The sequence below is a fragment of the Papio anubis genome, chromosome 10 (assembly GCF_008728515.1).
Source record: "Papio anubis isolate 15944 chromosome 10, Panubis1.0, whole genome shotgun sequence".
Lineage (NCBI taxonomy): Eukaryota > Metazoa > Chordata > Mammalia > Primates > Cercopithecidae > Papio > Papio anubis.
The window spans coordinates 58784565-58802313 of record NC_044985.1 but is presented as its reverse complement, the minus strand read 5'-3'; the positions used below and the strand labels follow the sequence as shown (position 1 = coordinate 58802313).

Sequence of the window (17749 nt, the reverse complement as noted above, 5' to 3'; positions counted from 1 at the left end):
GAGGTGGCGGGCGCCTGTAGTCCCAGCTACTCGGGAGGCTGAGGCAGGAGAATGGCGTGAACCCGGGAGGCGGAGCTTGCAGTGAGCTGAGATCCGGCCACTGCACTCCAGCCTGGGTGACAGAGCGAGACTCCATCTCAAAAAAAAAAAAAAAAAAAAGAATAGTGGTGAAATAAACAAATAGAGCTTTTTAGTATTCCCTCCAGTTAAACTGTCATTGCCAGTGTTTTGTTTTCTTTGTACATGTAATGATTGGCTATTTTAATATCTGAATTATAAATATTTTATAACATTTATTATTGCTTGATCAGAAAAGTAGAGGGGAAGGGGGGCATTAGTTGAGAAACTACCTATTGGGTGCTATGTTCACTATTTCAGTGATAGGTTCAGTAGAAGCCCAAACTTCTATTGCACAATATACCCGTGTAACACACCTGCATATATACCATCTGAATCTATAATTTTTTAAGTATTCATTCCATTTTGTATGATTTTTAAAGGAATACTACTACTGGTGGTTGGTTTTGTTGTTGTTGTTTTATTGTACCTTGAGGTCAAGTATCCAGGGGTATGGTTTTGATTTATAGCATGTTATAGAAAAGATGGGGTTCCATCTCATTAATGTATTTTAAAACCTGCTTTTCAAAAATGCATGGATTTGAGGCAGATGTTGAAAAATTCTGTAAAAACTTTATTTCAGAAAATGCACAAGATTAATAATTTTTTTTTAGCTAAAGTTGACACTATCAGGTATCCCCCTCTGCATCTTCTACATTGCAAATCATAGGCTAAGTCCTGCTTCATAAGATATCCACAATATTTTTTACTAATTGACTTTCAGAATGGGCATCTGGCCATCAGTAAGCAGGCCAATATACATTCTCAGATTTGATTTTAAAAGCCTACTTATTGTCACTTCTGAACACTGAATAAAAAAAAGTTTTAATGCCAAGTGAAAAAAGCAAGGTTCCAAAGAGTACATCCAGTGTGATACTGTTTTTAAAATGTTTCAGAATAAACAGCTGAACTATGTTGCTTAGGGATACATACCTATGTGGTAAAACTACAAAGGAAAAACAAGAGAATGGTTAAAGAAATGTCAGAGTGGTGATTACCTTTGGTGAGGACAGGAACCTCCAGGAAGCAGAAGTGTTAATGGCAGTGTTCTCTCTTAGGTTGGCGGCACGGTTCCCAGGTGTTCATGTTATCATTGTTCCTCATAACTTACATATACTATAAATATTTGTGTATTATCTATATCAAATTTTTACTAAATGAAATTACTGGATTCTGTTCTATTAAAATAAGGGTGTAAGACTTGTTCAGGTCTAAGTATTTGCAGATTTATTTTTGTAAATACTTAGAATGCCTTTTCCTGAGTATCTTTTCAGTTGCAATGTTTAGAGTTTTGTATGGATTTTTACTTGAATCCCAATTTATTCATGCAACTATAACAGCTGGTGGCATTTAGATTCTAAATATTGCTTATTCTCATATGTATGCATCATTAGAATCAGGTGTTATAATCATTCATGGCTGCAATAGATGGAAAATCAGCCAGAATAAATACAGTTCTGGAGAATGCAGAGGGAATAATTTGAAGATGTAATTTGTATGTAAGAATTCATTTTGTTTATGCATGTGGTTATAAATTTTTATCTTATAATAAGAATGACATGTAGGCCAACCAGACTGAGTTTGTTAAATGTGATACTTATGTTTGATTGTATCTGTAAGAGCCTGTCTTCCAAACTCTACCTCATTTTCTTTCTTTAACACTATTTAGCAAATATTTCTTCAACTCTATTCCATAAGGCAGTGGGCACCCAGATGTTTCCATATGCATGGTTGTGCCTTCTTTTGACCTATTGCAGGTAAAATTGCCTACTTCATGACCTATATCAATTCCTGTAATACCAACTTGTCTAATCAGTTTTGTAAGATGCTTTCTAACTTTTTACTCCATATATTGCCTCAGCATAATGGTGCATTCTTACAGATTTTAGGAAAATGAATACTTTTTCTTTTTTTCACCCAGCTGCTGATAAAGATGATAGTTCAGAAGACATTTCAGTGCCGAGTAGTCCACATACAGAAGCTATACAGCATAGTTCGGTCAGCACATCCAATGGAGTCAGTTCAACCTCCAAGGCAGAAGCTGTAGCCACTTCAGTCCTCACCCAGATGGCGGACCAGAGTACAGAGCCTGCTCTTTCACAGATCGTTATGGCTCCTTCCTCCCAGTCACAGCCCTCAGGAAGTTGATTAAAAACCTGCAGTACAACAGTTTTAGATACTCATTAGTGACTTCAAAGGGAAATCAAGGAAAGACCAGTTTCCATTTATGCGAAATCTGTGGTTGTAAATTTTTTTTTTTTTACTTGAAATTAAATTTGGCTCTAAAGTTGGTGTAGCAGCAGTTGATCAGACTGAAAAACAGTTTTTAGTCTCTGGAAAAAGACTGATTTTGCTTTTTTTATAAATATTAGTAGATTTATTAATTTTTCTGTGCTCAATGTGTAAATTGTATTATAATTCATTGTGGTTTATTTCACTTTTAATTTGTTGGTGTTTTAATAAATGGGGGTGTTACTGAATCTTTCTTCCCACTTCCATTTCTTTTGACCACCCCTTAACCCTCAACTGTGATGGTAGTAGTATTATCATTTATACCAAAGTTTTGCATAGTCCCTGTTGACTTTGTAATGTTAACGGAGTCATAAAAGCACTAGGCAAGAGAAAGATAGAAATTTGCTTTTAATCTTTTTGCCTTTTATTTTGCACATTATGCAAAAGGAAAAACATTAAAGAACACTTTTTTTTAAGTGAGTGAAAACATGGTAAAGACATACAGTGCTTTTATGCACATTGTTAAGCTAAATCAAGGTCATTTATAATCATTTTCCTTTTTTATTTAAGGTTTTAAGTAAACAAATTTTAGAATTTTCAGCATTTCAAAAATGATTTTATTTTTCAAGTCTTAAATTCAATATTTTACACCTATGTTTTGAGGCTAAGAAATATGAAATTATATAATGTATGATACAGGGTTATCAAATATCTAATAATTTTTGAAATTAGCTCTTGTTTTTCATTTTTTTATTGTTGTTTTTTACAGATTTCAGGTTACAAACTGCAAAGTTTATGCATAATTAAGTATGGTATGGTTGCCAGAAAAGCCTAAAATTACTACTTAGAAAATTTAAAACTGTTTACCCCCATTGTCTTGTACTTGCGAGCTAACTTGTACTTATTCTTGTGAAAGCACTGTCATCTTTTAGTAGCAAATTTTGATAATGTTTCTCGTGGAAAAAAAATCAGTATCTATCTTTAGAACAATGTAATTATAATGTGGGAAGCCTGCATGAATGAGAGAGAGTGTGTGTGTCTGTGTATGTGTGTGTGCGTGTGTGTGTGTGTGTGTGTGTGTCTTTCAATAGTTTATGCCAGCAATCTTTGCTTGAATGTTTAACGATGCCTTCAGTGTGATGCTGGCCAATAGATGATTGCAGTTTAAAAGTCATTATTGTGCAGGCTTGGATAACTAACATTCCATGATGTAGCTTGTTTCTGATGAGATGATTGTAGGTACACTTTTCTCATTATCCAATCATCTGTGGGATACTTAGTTTTCTAATGTGCCATTATCTATTTTTATTCTGCAGTTATGTTCAAAATACAGTACATATTTTAAAATAGAATAAATTGTTAAACATAAAATTTTAAAAGTAGTAGATGTGCGTAAGAAAACTTTGTAAAATAGTTATGAGTCCTACCCAGTAGCAACTTCTGGCATTCAAGCAGGATTCCACTATGTAAATATCTGTAATGCATTTATAATAAGTTGTGTAGTTTGTCCTGCATCCATACTACACTATTTGCTAAAGTCTCAGTGCCATCTCCTAATGAGACTGACATTTTAAAAGTCTGTATGGAATATCCTTGATAATTCAAGGAAATATCCCACCTGCCTAAGTTCCAAACTGGGAAACATTCAGATTATATAAATGACATTTCAGGACTTTAAGTATGAAGATAATGGGAATTTTATTGTTTAGCTTATTATAATGAGAGCATTTTTATTTGATAATTCTTAAATTTTTAATTTTCAACGAATTTCATTATTTTAAAGTAATCAGTTTCAAATCATGATTTTGATATCATTATTCTAAGGAGTTATCTCAAAGGCACAAAATATGAATTCTGTAAGAAGGGTATTTTTTATTGTAGTTTGAATGGGTTAGGAAAAGCCTCAATTTTTCACTCTTAAGTCCTTCAGTACATTTTTCTTTCATCTTATTACTTATGCAAGTTAAGGTTCTTTGGTAACAGAATTCTTGCAACTGTAAAATAAAACTACATAGATGTAAGAAGTCATGTAAACGGTTAACAAGCTTACCAAGGTTAGCAAAACTTTCATTGTAAATCAGTCTGTACTGAGCAAATATAAAAATCATTATTAGTTGTATAAACACAAATTCCATTTTGACTTTCAGGATGTCATACTAGTTCTGTACCTAGCATTTTCAGTCCTTATATTTGCAATGTTACACAAACTGTACTATTTTCTTTTATGTGCAGTTTGCATGAGTAAACCATCAGAGAATAAATTCTATCTTTAAATTATGTTCATAATTTGCTTGTTCTCTTACCTTTCCTTCATAAAGTAACATCACCTGATAATGATTTTTTTTTTCCCTTCAGGACATTTGTTACCTGAGAAGAACCTGAGATTCTTTCTAGTTCTGTGATAAAATTCATTCATTCCTTTTAACTGCAGGGTACTTGGCCCTTGTTCCTCTCTGCACTCACTTTGCATCCCATTTTTATTTATATATATATAATGTATATAATTATTCAATTGAATTATATAATTATATAATTCATATGTAATTCCCCACACCCCTGAACATTAATCACAGATCCACCTGCCTTTGGCATCCCTTGGTGATGGTCTGACAAAACATCTGAAACATGGTATGTCCAACACTGAACTTCCAAACAGCTCACCCTACCCTGAAACATATTCCTCCCACAAACTTCCACAAGTCAATCGATGACAACACAATTCTTCCAGTTGCTTAAGCTAGAACAACCTTGTTGTCACCTTGATTTTGTTTCTCTCAGCTCACATCCAGTCCGTCAGGAAATACTATTTGCTTTCCCCTCAAAACAATCCAGAATTCAACCACATATCACCATTTATACCACTTTCATCCTAATCTGTGACTTTACGATTCCTCATCCAATTACTATACTTGCTTCATAAATGTCTTTTCACTTTCACCCCTGTCCACCACAGCCCATCCTCAAAACAGTAGCCAGAGCAATGCTTTTAAAACCTTTGTCAGGTTACAGCACTGCTCTGCCTAGAATCCTGGAGTGCCTTCCGTGTTTCACTCAGAGCTTGAAGATGGCCCACAAAGCCCAAAAATGATCTATTCCCCATCCCATCCCATTGTGTCTCTGACCTCATCTGCCACATTGTTTTGTCAGTGAATGAGTGCTACTAGGTGCCAGAGGTTGCTCTAAGCACTTGAAGTAACACAATGGCCAAAAGCAAAAATCTCTGCCTTTGTGGAGGCTACATTCTAAAGATGGTGGGAGGATGTTGGGAAATGTAATCAACAAATAAGTCAATTATGTGTTATATTAGAAGTGGTACATGCCAAGTGAAGACGCAGACTTAATACCAGTTTTGCTGGAGAGTGTGTGGAGTGACCATTTAGTTAAATATGACCAATCTGAGGAGATGCATGGCTACTTTTTAACAGACATTCTACAAGTGTGCTTAAGGTAGATTATGTGATATAGTTAAAAAGTTTCATGAAGACAAGCTGATGTGTTTCTATAACAGGGTAACAAATGAGTGGTGTTTTAAAAGGTCAAACTCATGTTAGTCTTGACTTACATCAGAGGACAGGAAAGACAATTTCATCTATGGTGTGTGCTTACTATTAAATGTAGTTTTGCTAATTCTACATCTATGAGACTATATGATGGATGACCATATTTGAGATTATAGTCATGAGAGAATCCTATTTACTCCAAGGCCCACATCTTAGATAAATAGACATGAACAAACACACACACTCAAAATAACCTAGAGAACACAGTTATCAAAGCAATTTGTTCTAAATAGATATTTACAAGAACTAATTTTAAATCTGACATTTCTAGATTGGCCACAGAATAGTTACTTTAGAAGCAAAGTTATGCCATTTTATTTCTATCCAGTGTAGTTATGAAAAATCATTTCCCAAAACTTAATACAAATGAACTTTGCCTGTAATTTTCTCACATGGCTTAAAACAACAGTACAGGTCTTTCCAGATTATCAGTAACTCTATATTGAAATATGGGTATTCATAGAGTTAATACTTTGGTATTAAGATCCTAGAGAGCTAGCATCCTTCTGTGTGGAAAAAAAAATCTCAAAGTTTAGAATATTTCTAAAGTCCTTTCTGAAGAAATAAATGGTTCTACCATTTAAATATAAATGATGAGTTGCAAGTTACATACATTGCCATAGAATAGGTGCCATCAGTGAAAATGTTTCCAAAATTAAAAGACTTAATCTGAAATAGCAAAGGCCATGTGGCATTGGAACCTACAATGGAAGAAAAAGCATGCATAGTTTTCTATTGTTGTCCAAAGCATCAAATCAAAGGTTAATAGTAAAAATATCAAATATGTCACAGCAATCAAACTGGAAGGGCTCTGTCAATAATGGGCAAGTGGCTTGCATCATTTTTCTTCAAATGTACATGCAAGTTCTTCCAGTGGCTCTCCAAGAAGAGAAGAATACCTCATTTTCATTAGTGTTGCTTAGTACACCCTTGTCATGGTCACAGTGCCTTCCCTTGTCTCTATGTTGCATTAGATTTTACGTGTGAGACAAAATTTTTCGAACAAAACAATTGTATTGGTTTTATCATGCATTATCTCAGTTATTTGTGAAAGTATTTCTTATTCTGAATCTCAAATTATAACTATGGTAGTTATGTCAAGAATGGGCTTCAGTCATTTTGTAGTAAATTTTGCTTTCTAGGAAAGCATTAATAGAAAAAAACAGAATATTCCCCCCAAAACAGCTTCTTTTAAAGTTATTTTTGCTTAATAATTTTTAAAAGCATGTAAATTAAGAAGACATGCTGTTTTTCATAGCCTGGTCCCAAAATTAGGCAAATTTTTATAAATGTTTCATTTTTTGTGCATTTATAGTAGGCATATATAATGGGGCACATAAGATGTTTTGATACAGGCATGCAATGCATAATCACATCATGGAAAAATGGGATGTTCATCCCCTCAAGTATTTACCTTTTGTGTGTCAAACCAATTATTTTAGTTATTTTTAAATGTACAGTTATTGACTATAGTTGCCATGTTGTATTATCAAACACTGGGTCTTCATTCATTGTATTTTTTTGTACCCATTAACCATCCCCACTTCCTACTCACCCTCCCGCTGCCCTTCCCAGCCTCTGGTAACCATTCTTCTGTTCTCTGCCCCATGAGTTAAATTGTTTTGATTTTTGGAACCCACAAATAAGTGAGGGGATGTGATATTTATCTTTCTGTGCCTGGCTTATTTCACTTAGCATAATGACCCCCCAGTTCCATCCATGTTGTTGGAAATAACAGGATCTCATTCTTCTTTATGACTCCATTATGTAGTTAGCACATTTTCTTTTTCCATTGATCTGTTGATGGACACATTGGTTGCTTCCAAATTTTGGCTATTGTGAACAGACCTGCAACAAATATGGGAGTGCAGATAGCTGTTCAATATACTGACTTCCTTTCTTTTAGGTATATACCTAGCAGTGAGATTACTGGATCATATGGTAGCTTTATTTTTAGGTTTTTGAGGAACCTCCAAACTGTTCTCCACAGTGGCTATACTTTTACACTCCCACAAACATTGTATGAGGATTCCCTTTTCTCTATGTCCTTGCCAGCATTTATTACTGCAGTCTTTTGAATAAAAGCGATTTTGCCTGGGGTGAGATGATATCTCGTTGTTTTGATTTGCATTTCTCTGTTGATCAGTGATGTTGAACACCTTTTCATATATGCCTGTTTGCCATTCGTATGTCTTCTTTTGAGAAATGTCTATTCAAATCTTTGGCCCATTTTAAAATCAGATTATTAGATTTTTTTCCCTGTAGATCTAGTTGAGCTTTTTATATATTCGGGTTATTAATCCCTTTCAGACCGGTAGTTTGCAAATATTTTATCCCATTCTGTGGGTTGTCTCTTCACTTTGTTGATTGTTTTTTTGTTTGTTTTTTGGTTTTGGGGTTTTTTGTTTTTGCTTTTTGCTGTGCAAGCTTTTTAAGTCAATGTGATCCCATTTGTCCATTTTTGCATTAGTTACCTGTACTTGTGGGGACTCAAGACATTTTTGCCCAGACCAATGTCCTAGAGAATTTCCTCAATTTTTTTGTAGTAGTTTCATAGTTAGAGGTCTTAGATTTCAGTCTTTAATTCATTTTTATTTGATCTTTTTATATGACAAGAGATAGGGGTGTAGTTTCATACTTCTGCATATGGATATCCTCTTCTCCCAGCACCATTTGTTGAAGAGACTGTGTCATGCACATCCGTGTGAAGAGACCACCAAACAGGCTTTGTGTGAGCAATACAGCTTTTTAATCACCTGGGTGCAGGCGGGAGTCCGAAAAGAGAGTCAGCGAAGGGAGATAGGGGTGGGGCTGTTTTATAGGATTTGAGTAAGTAAAGGAAAATTACAGTCAAAGGGGGTGGTTCTCTGGCAGACAGGGGTGGGGGGTCACAAGGTGCTCAGTGGGGGAGCTTTTGAGACAGGATGAGCCAGGAAAAGGAATTTCACAAGGTCATGTCATCAGTTAAGGCAGGAACAGGCCATTTTCACTTCTTTTGTGGTGGGATGTCATCAGTTAAGGCAGGAACCGACCATCTGGATGTGTACATGCAGGTCACAGGGGATATGATGCTTAGCTTTGGCTCAGAGGCCTGACATTCCTGTCTTCTTATATTAATAAGAAAAACAAAATAGTGTTGAAGTGTTGGGGCAGCGAAAATTTTTGGGGGGTGGTAGGGAGAGATAATGAGCGGTGTTTCTCAGGGCTGCTTCAAGCGGGATTAGCGGCGCCATGGGAACCTAGAATGGGAGAGATTAAGCTGAAGGAAGATTTTCTGGTAAGAGGCGATATTGTGGGGTTGTTAGAAGGAGCATTTGTCATATAGAATGATTGGTGATGGCCTGTATGTGGTTTTGTATGAACTGAAAAACTAAACGGAAGACACAAGGTCTGAATAAGAGAAGGAGAAAAAAACAGGTATTAAAGGACTAAGAATTGGTAGGACCTAGGACATCTAAATAGAGCCTAAGGGGGTTCAACATAATTACTTGCTTGGTTGGTGAGTTTTCAGGCTCTATCCAAGTTTTCGGGGGGCAGTTCAAGTTGGTCTGGTGTCTGGAATGAGACTGGGACCTAATAAAAAGGAGTGTCCACACAGGAGCTCAAATGGGCTGGAACCTGTAGCATTCCAAGGACAGGCCTGAATTCTGAGAAGGGAAAGTGGTAAAAGTATTGTCTAGTCCTTTTTAAGTTGGTGACTGAGCTCAGTGAGGTGTATTTTTTTTTTTTTTTTTTTTTTGAGACTGAGTCTGGCTCTGTGGCCCAGGCTGGAGTGCAGTGGCCGGATCTCAGCTCACTGCAAGCTCCGCCTCCCGGGTTTACACCATTCTCCTGCCTCAGCCGCCGGAGTAGCTGGGACCACAGGCGCCCGCCACCTCGCCCGGCTAGTTTTTTTTGTATTTTTTAGTAGAAACGGGGTTTCACCGTGTTAGCCAGGATGGTCTCGATCTCCTGACCTTGTGATCCGCCCGTCTCAGCCTCCCAAAGTGCTGGGATTACAGGCTTGAGCCACCGCGCCCAGCTAGTGAGGTGTATTTTTAAAAGACCTTTAGTCCTTTTACTTTTCCTGAAGATTGAGGATGGTAAAGGATATAAAGGTTTCACTGAATACCAAGAGCCTAAAAAATGGCTTGAGTGATTTGACTAATAAAGGCCGGTCTGCTATCGGACTGTATAGAGGTGGGAAGGCCAAACTGAGGAATTATGTCTGACAGAAGGGAAGAAATGACTGCGGTGGCCTTCTCAGACCCTGTAGGAAAGGCCTCTATCTATCCAGTGAAAGTGTCTACCCAGACCAAGAGGTATTTTAGTTTCCTGACTTGAGGCATGTGAGTAAAGTCAATTTGCCTGTCCTGGGCGGGGGCAAATCCCTGAGCTTGATGTGTAGGGAAGGGAGGGGGCCTGAGAAGTTCCTGAGGAGTAGTAGAATGGCAGATGGAACACTGAGAAGTGATTTCCTTGAGGACAGATTTCTAGGATGGAAAGGAAATGAGAGATTCTAAGAGACAGGCTAACGGCTTGTAACCTAGATGGAAGAGGTTATGAAATGACGACAGAATAGAATGGGCCTGTGAGGCTGGAAGGAGATATTTTCCTTGGTCTAAGAACCATTCGCCTTGTGTGGGAAGAGATTGATAGGTGGAAGTTTCAGCGGGGGAGTAGGTGGGAGTGACCGATGTGAAGGAGGAAAACTGCCCTGAGGGATAGAAGTTGGAAGCCAGCTGCTTTTTAAACTTAGCATAAGCATTGTCCTGAGCGATGGGATCTGAGGCCTTTTGATGGCTGCTTTTTTAGCTACCTTATCAGCATAAGCATTGTCTTGAGTGATGGTGGGGGTAGAAAATAGATTTTGGAAGTTATGAGAACTGTAGAGAGTGAGTCGAGCATAGTTGGTGATTTTTAGGGCCTCTAACAGTATTAAAGCAGTGGCAGCTGCTGCACGCAGACATGAGGCTAGGCTAAAACAGTAATGTCAAGTTGTTTGGACAGAAAGGCTACAGGACGTCGTCCTGGCTCTTGTGTAAGAATTCTGACCGCACAAACCATGCCTAGGAAGGAAAGAGTTGTTGTTTTGTAGAAGGGATTGGGGTTTGGGAGATTAGCTGGACACGTTCAGCAGGGAGAGCATGTGTGTTTTTATGAGAATTACGCCGAAATGGGTAACAGATGAGGAAGAAATTTGGGCTTGACTGAAGTAATGGGGGCCGTCTGTGAAGCCTTGCAGCAGTACAGCCCAGGTAATTTACTGAGCCTGATGGGTGTCAGGGTCAGTCTAAGTGAAAGCAAAGAGAGGCTGGGATGAAGGGTGCAAAGGAATAGTAAAGAAAGCATGTTCGAGATCCAGAACAGAGTAATGGGTTGTGCAGGGAGGTATTGAGGATAGGAGAATATATGGGTTTGGCACCATGGGGTGGATAGGCAAAACAATTTGGTTGATAAGGCACAGATCCTGAACTAACCTGTAAGTCTTGTCTGGTTTTAGGATAGGTAAAATGGGGGAATTGTAAGGGGAGTTTACAGGCTTTAAAAGGCCATGCTGTAACAGGCGAGTGATAACAGGCTTTATTCCTTTTAAAGCATGCTGTGGGATGGGATATTGGCATTTAGCGGGGTAAGGGTGATTAAGTTTTAATGAGATGGTAAGGCGTGCATGATCAGTCGCCAAGGAGGGAGTAGAGGTATCCTATACTTGTGGATTAAGGTGGGGAGATAGAAGGGGAGGATGCGAAGGAAGCTTTGAACTGAGGGAAAAGGTGGCAATGAAGTGTGGCTGTAGCCTAGGAACAATCAGGGAAGCAGATAATTTAGTTAAAATGTCTTGGCCTAATAAGGGAACTGGGCAGGTGGGGATAACTAAAAAGGAGTGCATTGAAGAATGTTATCCAAGTTGGCAGCACAGTTGGGGAGTTTTAAGAGGTTTAGAAACCTGGCCGTCAATACTCACAACAGTTATGGAGGCAAGGGAAACAAGCCTTTGAAAAGAAGGTAATGTGGAGTGGGTAGCCTCCAAATTGATTAAGAAGGGGACGGACTTACCTTCCACTGTGAGAGTTACCTAGAGCCTCTGTGATGGTCCTGTAGGCTTCCCAGGCGATCAGGCAGTGTCAGTCTTCAGCTGCTAAGCCGAGAAGATCTGGGAAGGAGTCAGTCAGACAGCCTTGGGCCGGAGTTCCAGGGGCTCTGGAAGTGGCTGCCAGATGAGTTGAACAGTCCGATTTTCAGTGGGGTCCCGCACAGATGGGACACGGCTTAGGAGGAATCCTGGGCTGCGGACATTCCTTGGCCTAGTGGCCAGATTTCCAGCACTTGTAGCAAACTCCTGGGGGAGGCGGTCCTGGAGGAACGCCTGGCTGCTGCAGTTCAGGCATTTGGAAGTTCTTGTGCGCTGGAGATGTGGCTGGGGTTTCTCTCACAGTGGAGGCAAGGAATTGCAACTCAGAAATACATTGCTACTTGGCTGCCTCTATTATTGTACACCTTGAAGGCAGGGTTAATGAAGTCCTGTTGTGGGGTTTGAGGGCTGGAATTTAATTTGGGGGGTTTTATTTAATGTGGGGAGTGGACTGGGTAATAAAATGTATATTGAGAATAAGACAACCTTTTGACCTTTTAGGGTCTAGGGCTGTAAAGCGTCTCAGGGTTGCTGCCAAACGAGCCATGAACTGGGCTGGGTTTTTCATATTTGATGAAAAAGAGCCTAAACATTAACTGATTTGGGAGAGGTCAGATAAAGAAAAAAGGAGCATTAACCTTGACTATGTCTTTAGCTCCAGTCACCTTTTTAAGAGGAAATTGCTGGGCTGGTTGGGGAGGGCTAGTCACGGAATGAAACTGTAAGCCAGATCGGGTTTGAGGAGGGGAGGTGATAAAAGGATTATAGGGTTGGGGAGCGGAGGCTGAGGAAAAACTGGGACCTAGCTTGGCCTTGGATGGAAAAATCGAAAGTACCGTTTTCTGGCTATTTGGAACTACTGTCAAGTTTGTATTGGGGTCAAGCGGCATTGTAGAAGAAAATAAGGCATTTAGGTTTTAGGTTAGGTGTGAGGTGAAGAGGTTTTAAGTTCTTGAGAACACAGGCTAAGGGAGAAGAAGGAGGAATGTGCCTTTTTATGCCAGTACCATATGCCAGGAGGAAGAAGGTGAAAGGTTGCCCATAGTGAAGGAGGCAAGCCTAGAGAAGAGTGAGAGTACAGACACGGAGAGAAGGGGTTGGGGGGTTCTTGCCCTCCAGAAAAGTGGGAAAGGGGTTGAGACGTGGAGATAAGGGGTCGGGGGGTTCTTGCCCTCCAGAAAAGCGGGAAAGGGATCAGGACGCGGAGATAAGGGGTCGGGTAGTTCTTGCCCTCCAGAAAAGTGGAAAAGGGGTCAGGACGTGGAGATAAGGAGTCAAGGGGTTCTTGCCCTCCAGAAAAGTGGGAAAGGCATAGAGACATGGAGATAAAGGGTCAGGGGGTTCTTGCCCCCTAGAAAAGCAGAGAGAAGGGGTAGGGGGATTCTTGCCCCCCAGAAAAGCAGAGAAGGGGTCAGGGGGTTCTTGTCCCCCAGAAAAGCAGAGAAGGGGTAGAAACAGGGAGAGAAGGGGTTGGGGGTGCTTGCCCCCCCACCAAGAAAAGCAGTACTTGCCGCTAAGGGTGAAGGACCAAGGCAGGCGTCCCTGCGTGGTCAGACACCTCTGAAATGTGAGTGAATAATCAGGCAGGCGTCCCCGCATGATTAAACACCAAGGGAAGACTGTCTTCCCAAGTCCGTGACTGGCACCGGAGTTTTGGGTCCATGGATAAAACACATCTCCTTTGTCTCTACCAGAAAAGGAAAGGAACTGACATTAAGAGAAGGGAGAGATTGAAGTGTGGTGCTAAGATTGAAAGAAGAAAGAGGTTGAGGGATAGTGAGAGAGGTTGGAGAAGAGAGTAAAAAGAGGCGGCTTACCGGATTTAAAATTGATGAGATGTTCCTTGGGCTGGTCGGTCTGAGGACCCGAGGTCGTAGGTGGATCTTTCTCATGGAGCAAAGAGCAGGAGGACAGGGGATTAATCTCCCAAGGGAGGTCCCCCGATCCGAGTCACGGCACCAAAATGTCATGTGCGTCTGTGAAGAGACCACCAAACAGGCTTTGTGTGAGCAATAAAGCTTTTTAATCACCTGAGTGCAGGCAGGCTGAGTCCAAAAAGAGTCAGCAAAGGGAGATAGGGGTGGGGCCGTTTTATAGGACTTGGGTAGGTAAAGGAAAATTACAAAGGGGGTTGTTCTCTGGCCGGCAGGAGTGGGGGGTCACAAGGTGCTCAGTGGGGGAGCTTTTGAGACAGGATGAGCCAGGAAAAGGAATTTCACAAGGTCATGTCATCAGTTAAGGCAGGAACAGGCCATTTTCACTTCTTTTGTGGTGGAATGTCATCAGTTAAGGCAGGAACCGACCATCTGGATGTGTACATGCAGGTCACAGGGGATATGATGGCTTAGCTTTGGCTCAGAGGCCTGACAGACTGTCTTTTCCCCAGTGTGTTTTTGTCACCTTTGTTGAAAATGAGTTCACTATAAGTGTCTGGATTTATTTCTAGGTTCACTATTCTATTCCATTGATCTATGTGCCTTTTTATGCCAGTACCATACTGTTGGGCTACTATAGCTCTAAAGTATAATTTGAAGTCAGGTAATGTGATTCCTCAAGTTTGTTCTTTTTGCTTAGGAAAGCTTTGGCTACTTTGGGTCTTTTGTGCTTCCATGTACGTTTAAGGATTGTTTTTCTATTTCTGTGAAGAATGTGATTGGTATTCTGATAGGGATTGTGTTGAATCTGTAGATTGCTTTGGGTAGTATGAACATTTTAACAATATTGGTTCTTCCAATCCATGAATATGGAATATCTTTCCATTTGTTCGTATCCTTTTCAATTTCTTGCATCAGCATGTGATAATTTTCAATATCACAATCTTTCACTGAAATTAATTCCTAGGTACTTATTTGTGGCTCTTGTAAGTGATATTACATTTTTTAATTTCTTTTTCAGATTGTTCATCACTGTTGGCATATGGAAATGCTACTGATTTTTATATGTTGATATTGTATCCTGCAATTTTACTAAATTTGTCAGTTCTAATAATTTTCTGATGTAGTCTTTAGGTTTTGCTAAATATAAGATCATAGCATCTACAAACAAAGATAATTTGACTTCTGCCTTTCCAATTTGGATGCTCTTTATTTCTTTCACTTGTCTGATTACTCTAGCTAGGACTTCCAGTGCTGTGTTGAGTAACAGTGTTGACAGTGGGCATCCTTGTCATGTTGCAGATCTCAGAGAAAAGGCTTTCAGCTTTCTCCTGTTCTGTATGATACTGGCTGTGGGTCTTTCATATATGGCTTTTATTATGTTGAAGTATGTTCCTTCTATACCCAGTTGTTTGAGGGTTATTATCATGAAGGGATGTTGAATTTTATCAAATGCTTTTTCAGCGTCAATTGAAATGATCATATGGTTTTTATCCTTCATTCTGTTGACGTGATGCATCACATTGATTTGCATATGTTGAATCATCCTTGCACCCCAGGAATAAATCCCACTTGGTCATGTTGAATGATCTTTTAATACATTACTGAATTTGATTTGCTATTATTTTGTTGAGGATTTTTGCATCAGTGTTCATCAGAGATATTGGCTGGTAGTTTTCTTTTTATGTGTGTCTGGTTTTGGTATCAGGGTAATACTGGCCTCATAGAATGAGTGTAGAAGTATTTCCTTCTCTATTTTTCGGAATAGTTTGAATAGGATTGATATTAGTTCTTCTTTAAACATTTGGTAGAATTCAACAATGAAGCCATCAGGCCCTGGGCATTTCTTTACTGGGAGACTTTATTAAAGCTTCAATCTTATTACTTGTATATTGATATCTTTATTCAGGTTTAGGAAATTCACTGTTATCCCACTGAATAAACTTTCTACCCCTACCTCTTTCTCTACCTCCTCTATAACGACAATAACTTTTAGATTCGCCCTTTTGAGGCTGTTTTCTAGATCCTGTAGGCATTCCTCATTGGTTTTTTATCTTTCTTCTTTTTTCTCCTCTCTGTATTTTCAAATTAAGCTCACTAATTCTTTCTTCTGCTTGATCATTTCTGCTATTAAAAGACTCATGTGTTCTTCAGTATGCCAATTGCATTTTTCAGCTCCAGCATTTCTGCTTCTGTTTAATCATTTTAATCTCTTTGTTAAATGTATCTGATAGAATTCTGAATTCCTTTTCTGTGTTATCTTGAATTTCTTTGCATTTCCTCAAGCATGGCTATTTTGAATTCTCTGTCTGAAAGGTCAGAGAATATCTTTGTTTCTCTAGGATTGGTCTCCAGTGCCTTTAGTTCATTTGGTGAGGTCTTGTTTTCCTGGATGGCATTGATGCTTGTAGATGTTCTTCAGTGTCTGGGCATTTTGGAGATAGGTATTTATTGTAGACACTCAGTCTGGGCTTGTTTGTCCTTTTTGGGAACACTTTCAAGATATTCGAAAGCACTTGAGTGTTGTGATCTAAACTTGTACCTGTTTTAGGGGGCACCCCAAGCCCAGTAATGCTGTGGTTCTTGCAGACTTGTAGAGGTACTGCCTTAATGCTCTTGGATGAGATCCAGAAGAACTCTCTGGATTACCAGGTGGAGATTGTTGTTTTCTTAATTTTTCCTAAGTGAACAGAGTCTTTCTCTCTGTTCTGAGCCAGATGGAACTGAGGGTGGTATGGCACAAGCACTCCTGTGGCCACCACCACTAGGACTGCACTGGGTCAGATCTGAATTTAGCACAGCACCAGGTCTCGCCCAAGCTTTCTATAACCTCCCATTGGCTATGACCTATGTTCGCTCAAGGCCCTGGAGCTCTAAAATCAGCAGGTGGCAAAGCTATTCAGGCCTCTGTCCTTCTCTTCAGGGTAGCAAGTTAGTTCACACAGGCCCTGGGCTTGTCCAGAGGTGCCATCCAGGAGCCAGGGACTGGAGTCAAAACTGTTGGAAGTCTACCTGCCAAGACTGGTGTTCTATTGTACTGTGGCTCAGCTGGCACTCAAACCACAAGACACAGTTCTCCCCACTCTTCCCTACCCTTTCCAAAGGCAAAGGAGCCTCACCAAGTGGCCATTGTCACCACAGGCCCACAGGGACTACCTCAAGACTACCACCAATGTTACCTTAAGGGCCAAGGGCTCTTTGGTGAGATTGTGATGGATGCTACCTGCCCCGGCCTGCTCTGGCCGAGGCAGGTCCAGAAATGCCATCCAAGAGCCACATCCTGGAATTGGGAACCCCAAGACCCTACTTGGTGCTCTACCCTGCTATGGCTGAGCTGGTACCTAAGGTGGAAGACAAGCCCCCCCTTTGCTTTTCCATCCGCTTTCTCAAGTGGAGGGAATCTCACCCATAGCCACCACAGCTGGGAATGTGCTATACTTGCCTGAAGCTAGCAAGTTTCAAGAGTCTCACTCAAGGCCCTCAACATAGTACCTGAGTATTGCTGCTGGTTATTCAGGGCCCAAAGGCTCTTCAGTTAGTAGGTGATTAATTCTGCCAGGACTGGGTCCTTCCTTTCATGGAAGCAGGTTCCCTTCTGGCCCAGAGTATGTCTAGACATGTGTCTGGGGGCTATGGCCGGGAAAGGGGGCCTCATGATTCTGACCAATGCCCTATCCAGCTGTGGCTGAGCTAGGATCCAAGATGCAAGGCAAAGTCTTACCCACTCTTTCCTCTCCTCTCCTTAAGTGGAGGAAATGGGTCTATTATGGAGCTTTGAGCTTTGCAACCTGGAGTTAGGGGAAGGATGATGCCAGCACTCACATAGTCACTCTGGCTGTGTCTCAGTAGGTTAT

The 17749-nt window shown here is 40.1% G+C and overlaps 1 protein-coding gene across 4 annotated transcripts in view; it reads left to right on the top strand.

The window, feature by feature from the left end:
- Positions 1-4635, top strand: part of ATF2 (activating transcription factor 2) — a 91598-nt gene extending 86963 nt beyond the window's left edge. For 3 of the 4 annotated variants that reach the window (XR_002516163.2, XM_021923731.1, XM_017946674.3), the window contains one exon: positions 2039-4635. Coding sequence is in view for 3 of the 4 variants with exons in the window: in XM_021923731.1 (XP_021779423.1) it covers positions 2039-2265 (227 nt within the window). In the remaining variant the exon portion in view is untranslated. Of the gene's footprint in view, positions 1-1786; positions 1875-2038 lie in introns of all 4 variants that reach the window. The other variant, XM_021923730.2, reaches the window with a different exon arrangement.
- Positions 4636-17749: the final 13114 nt, after the last annotated feature.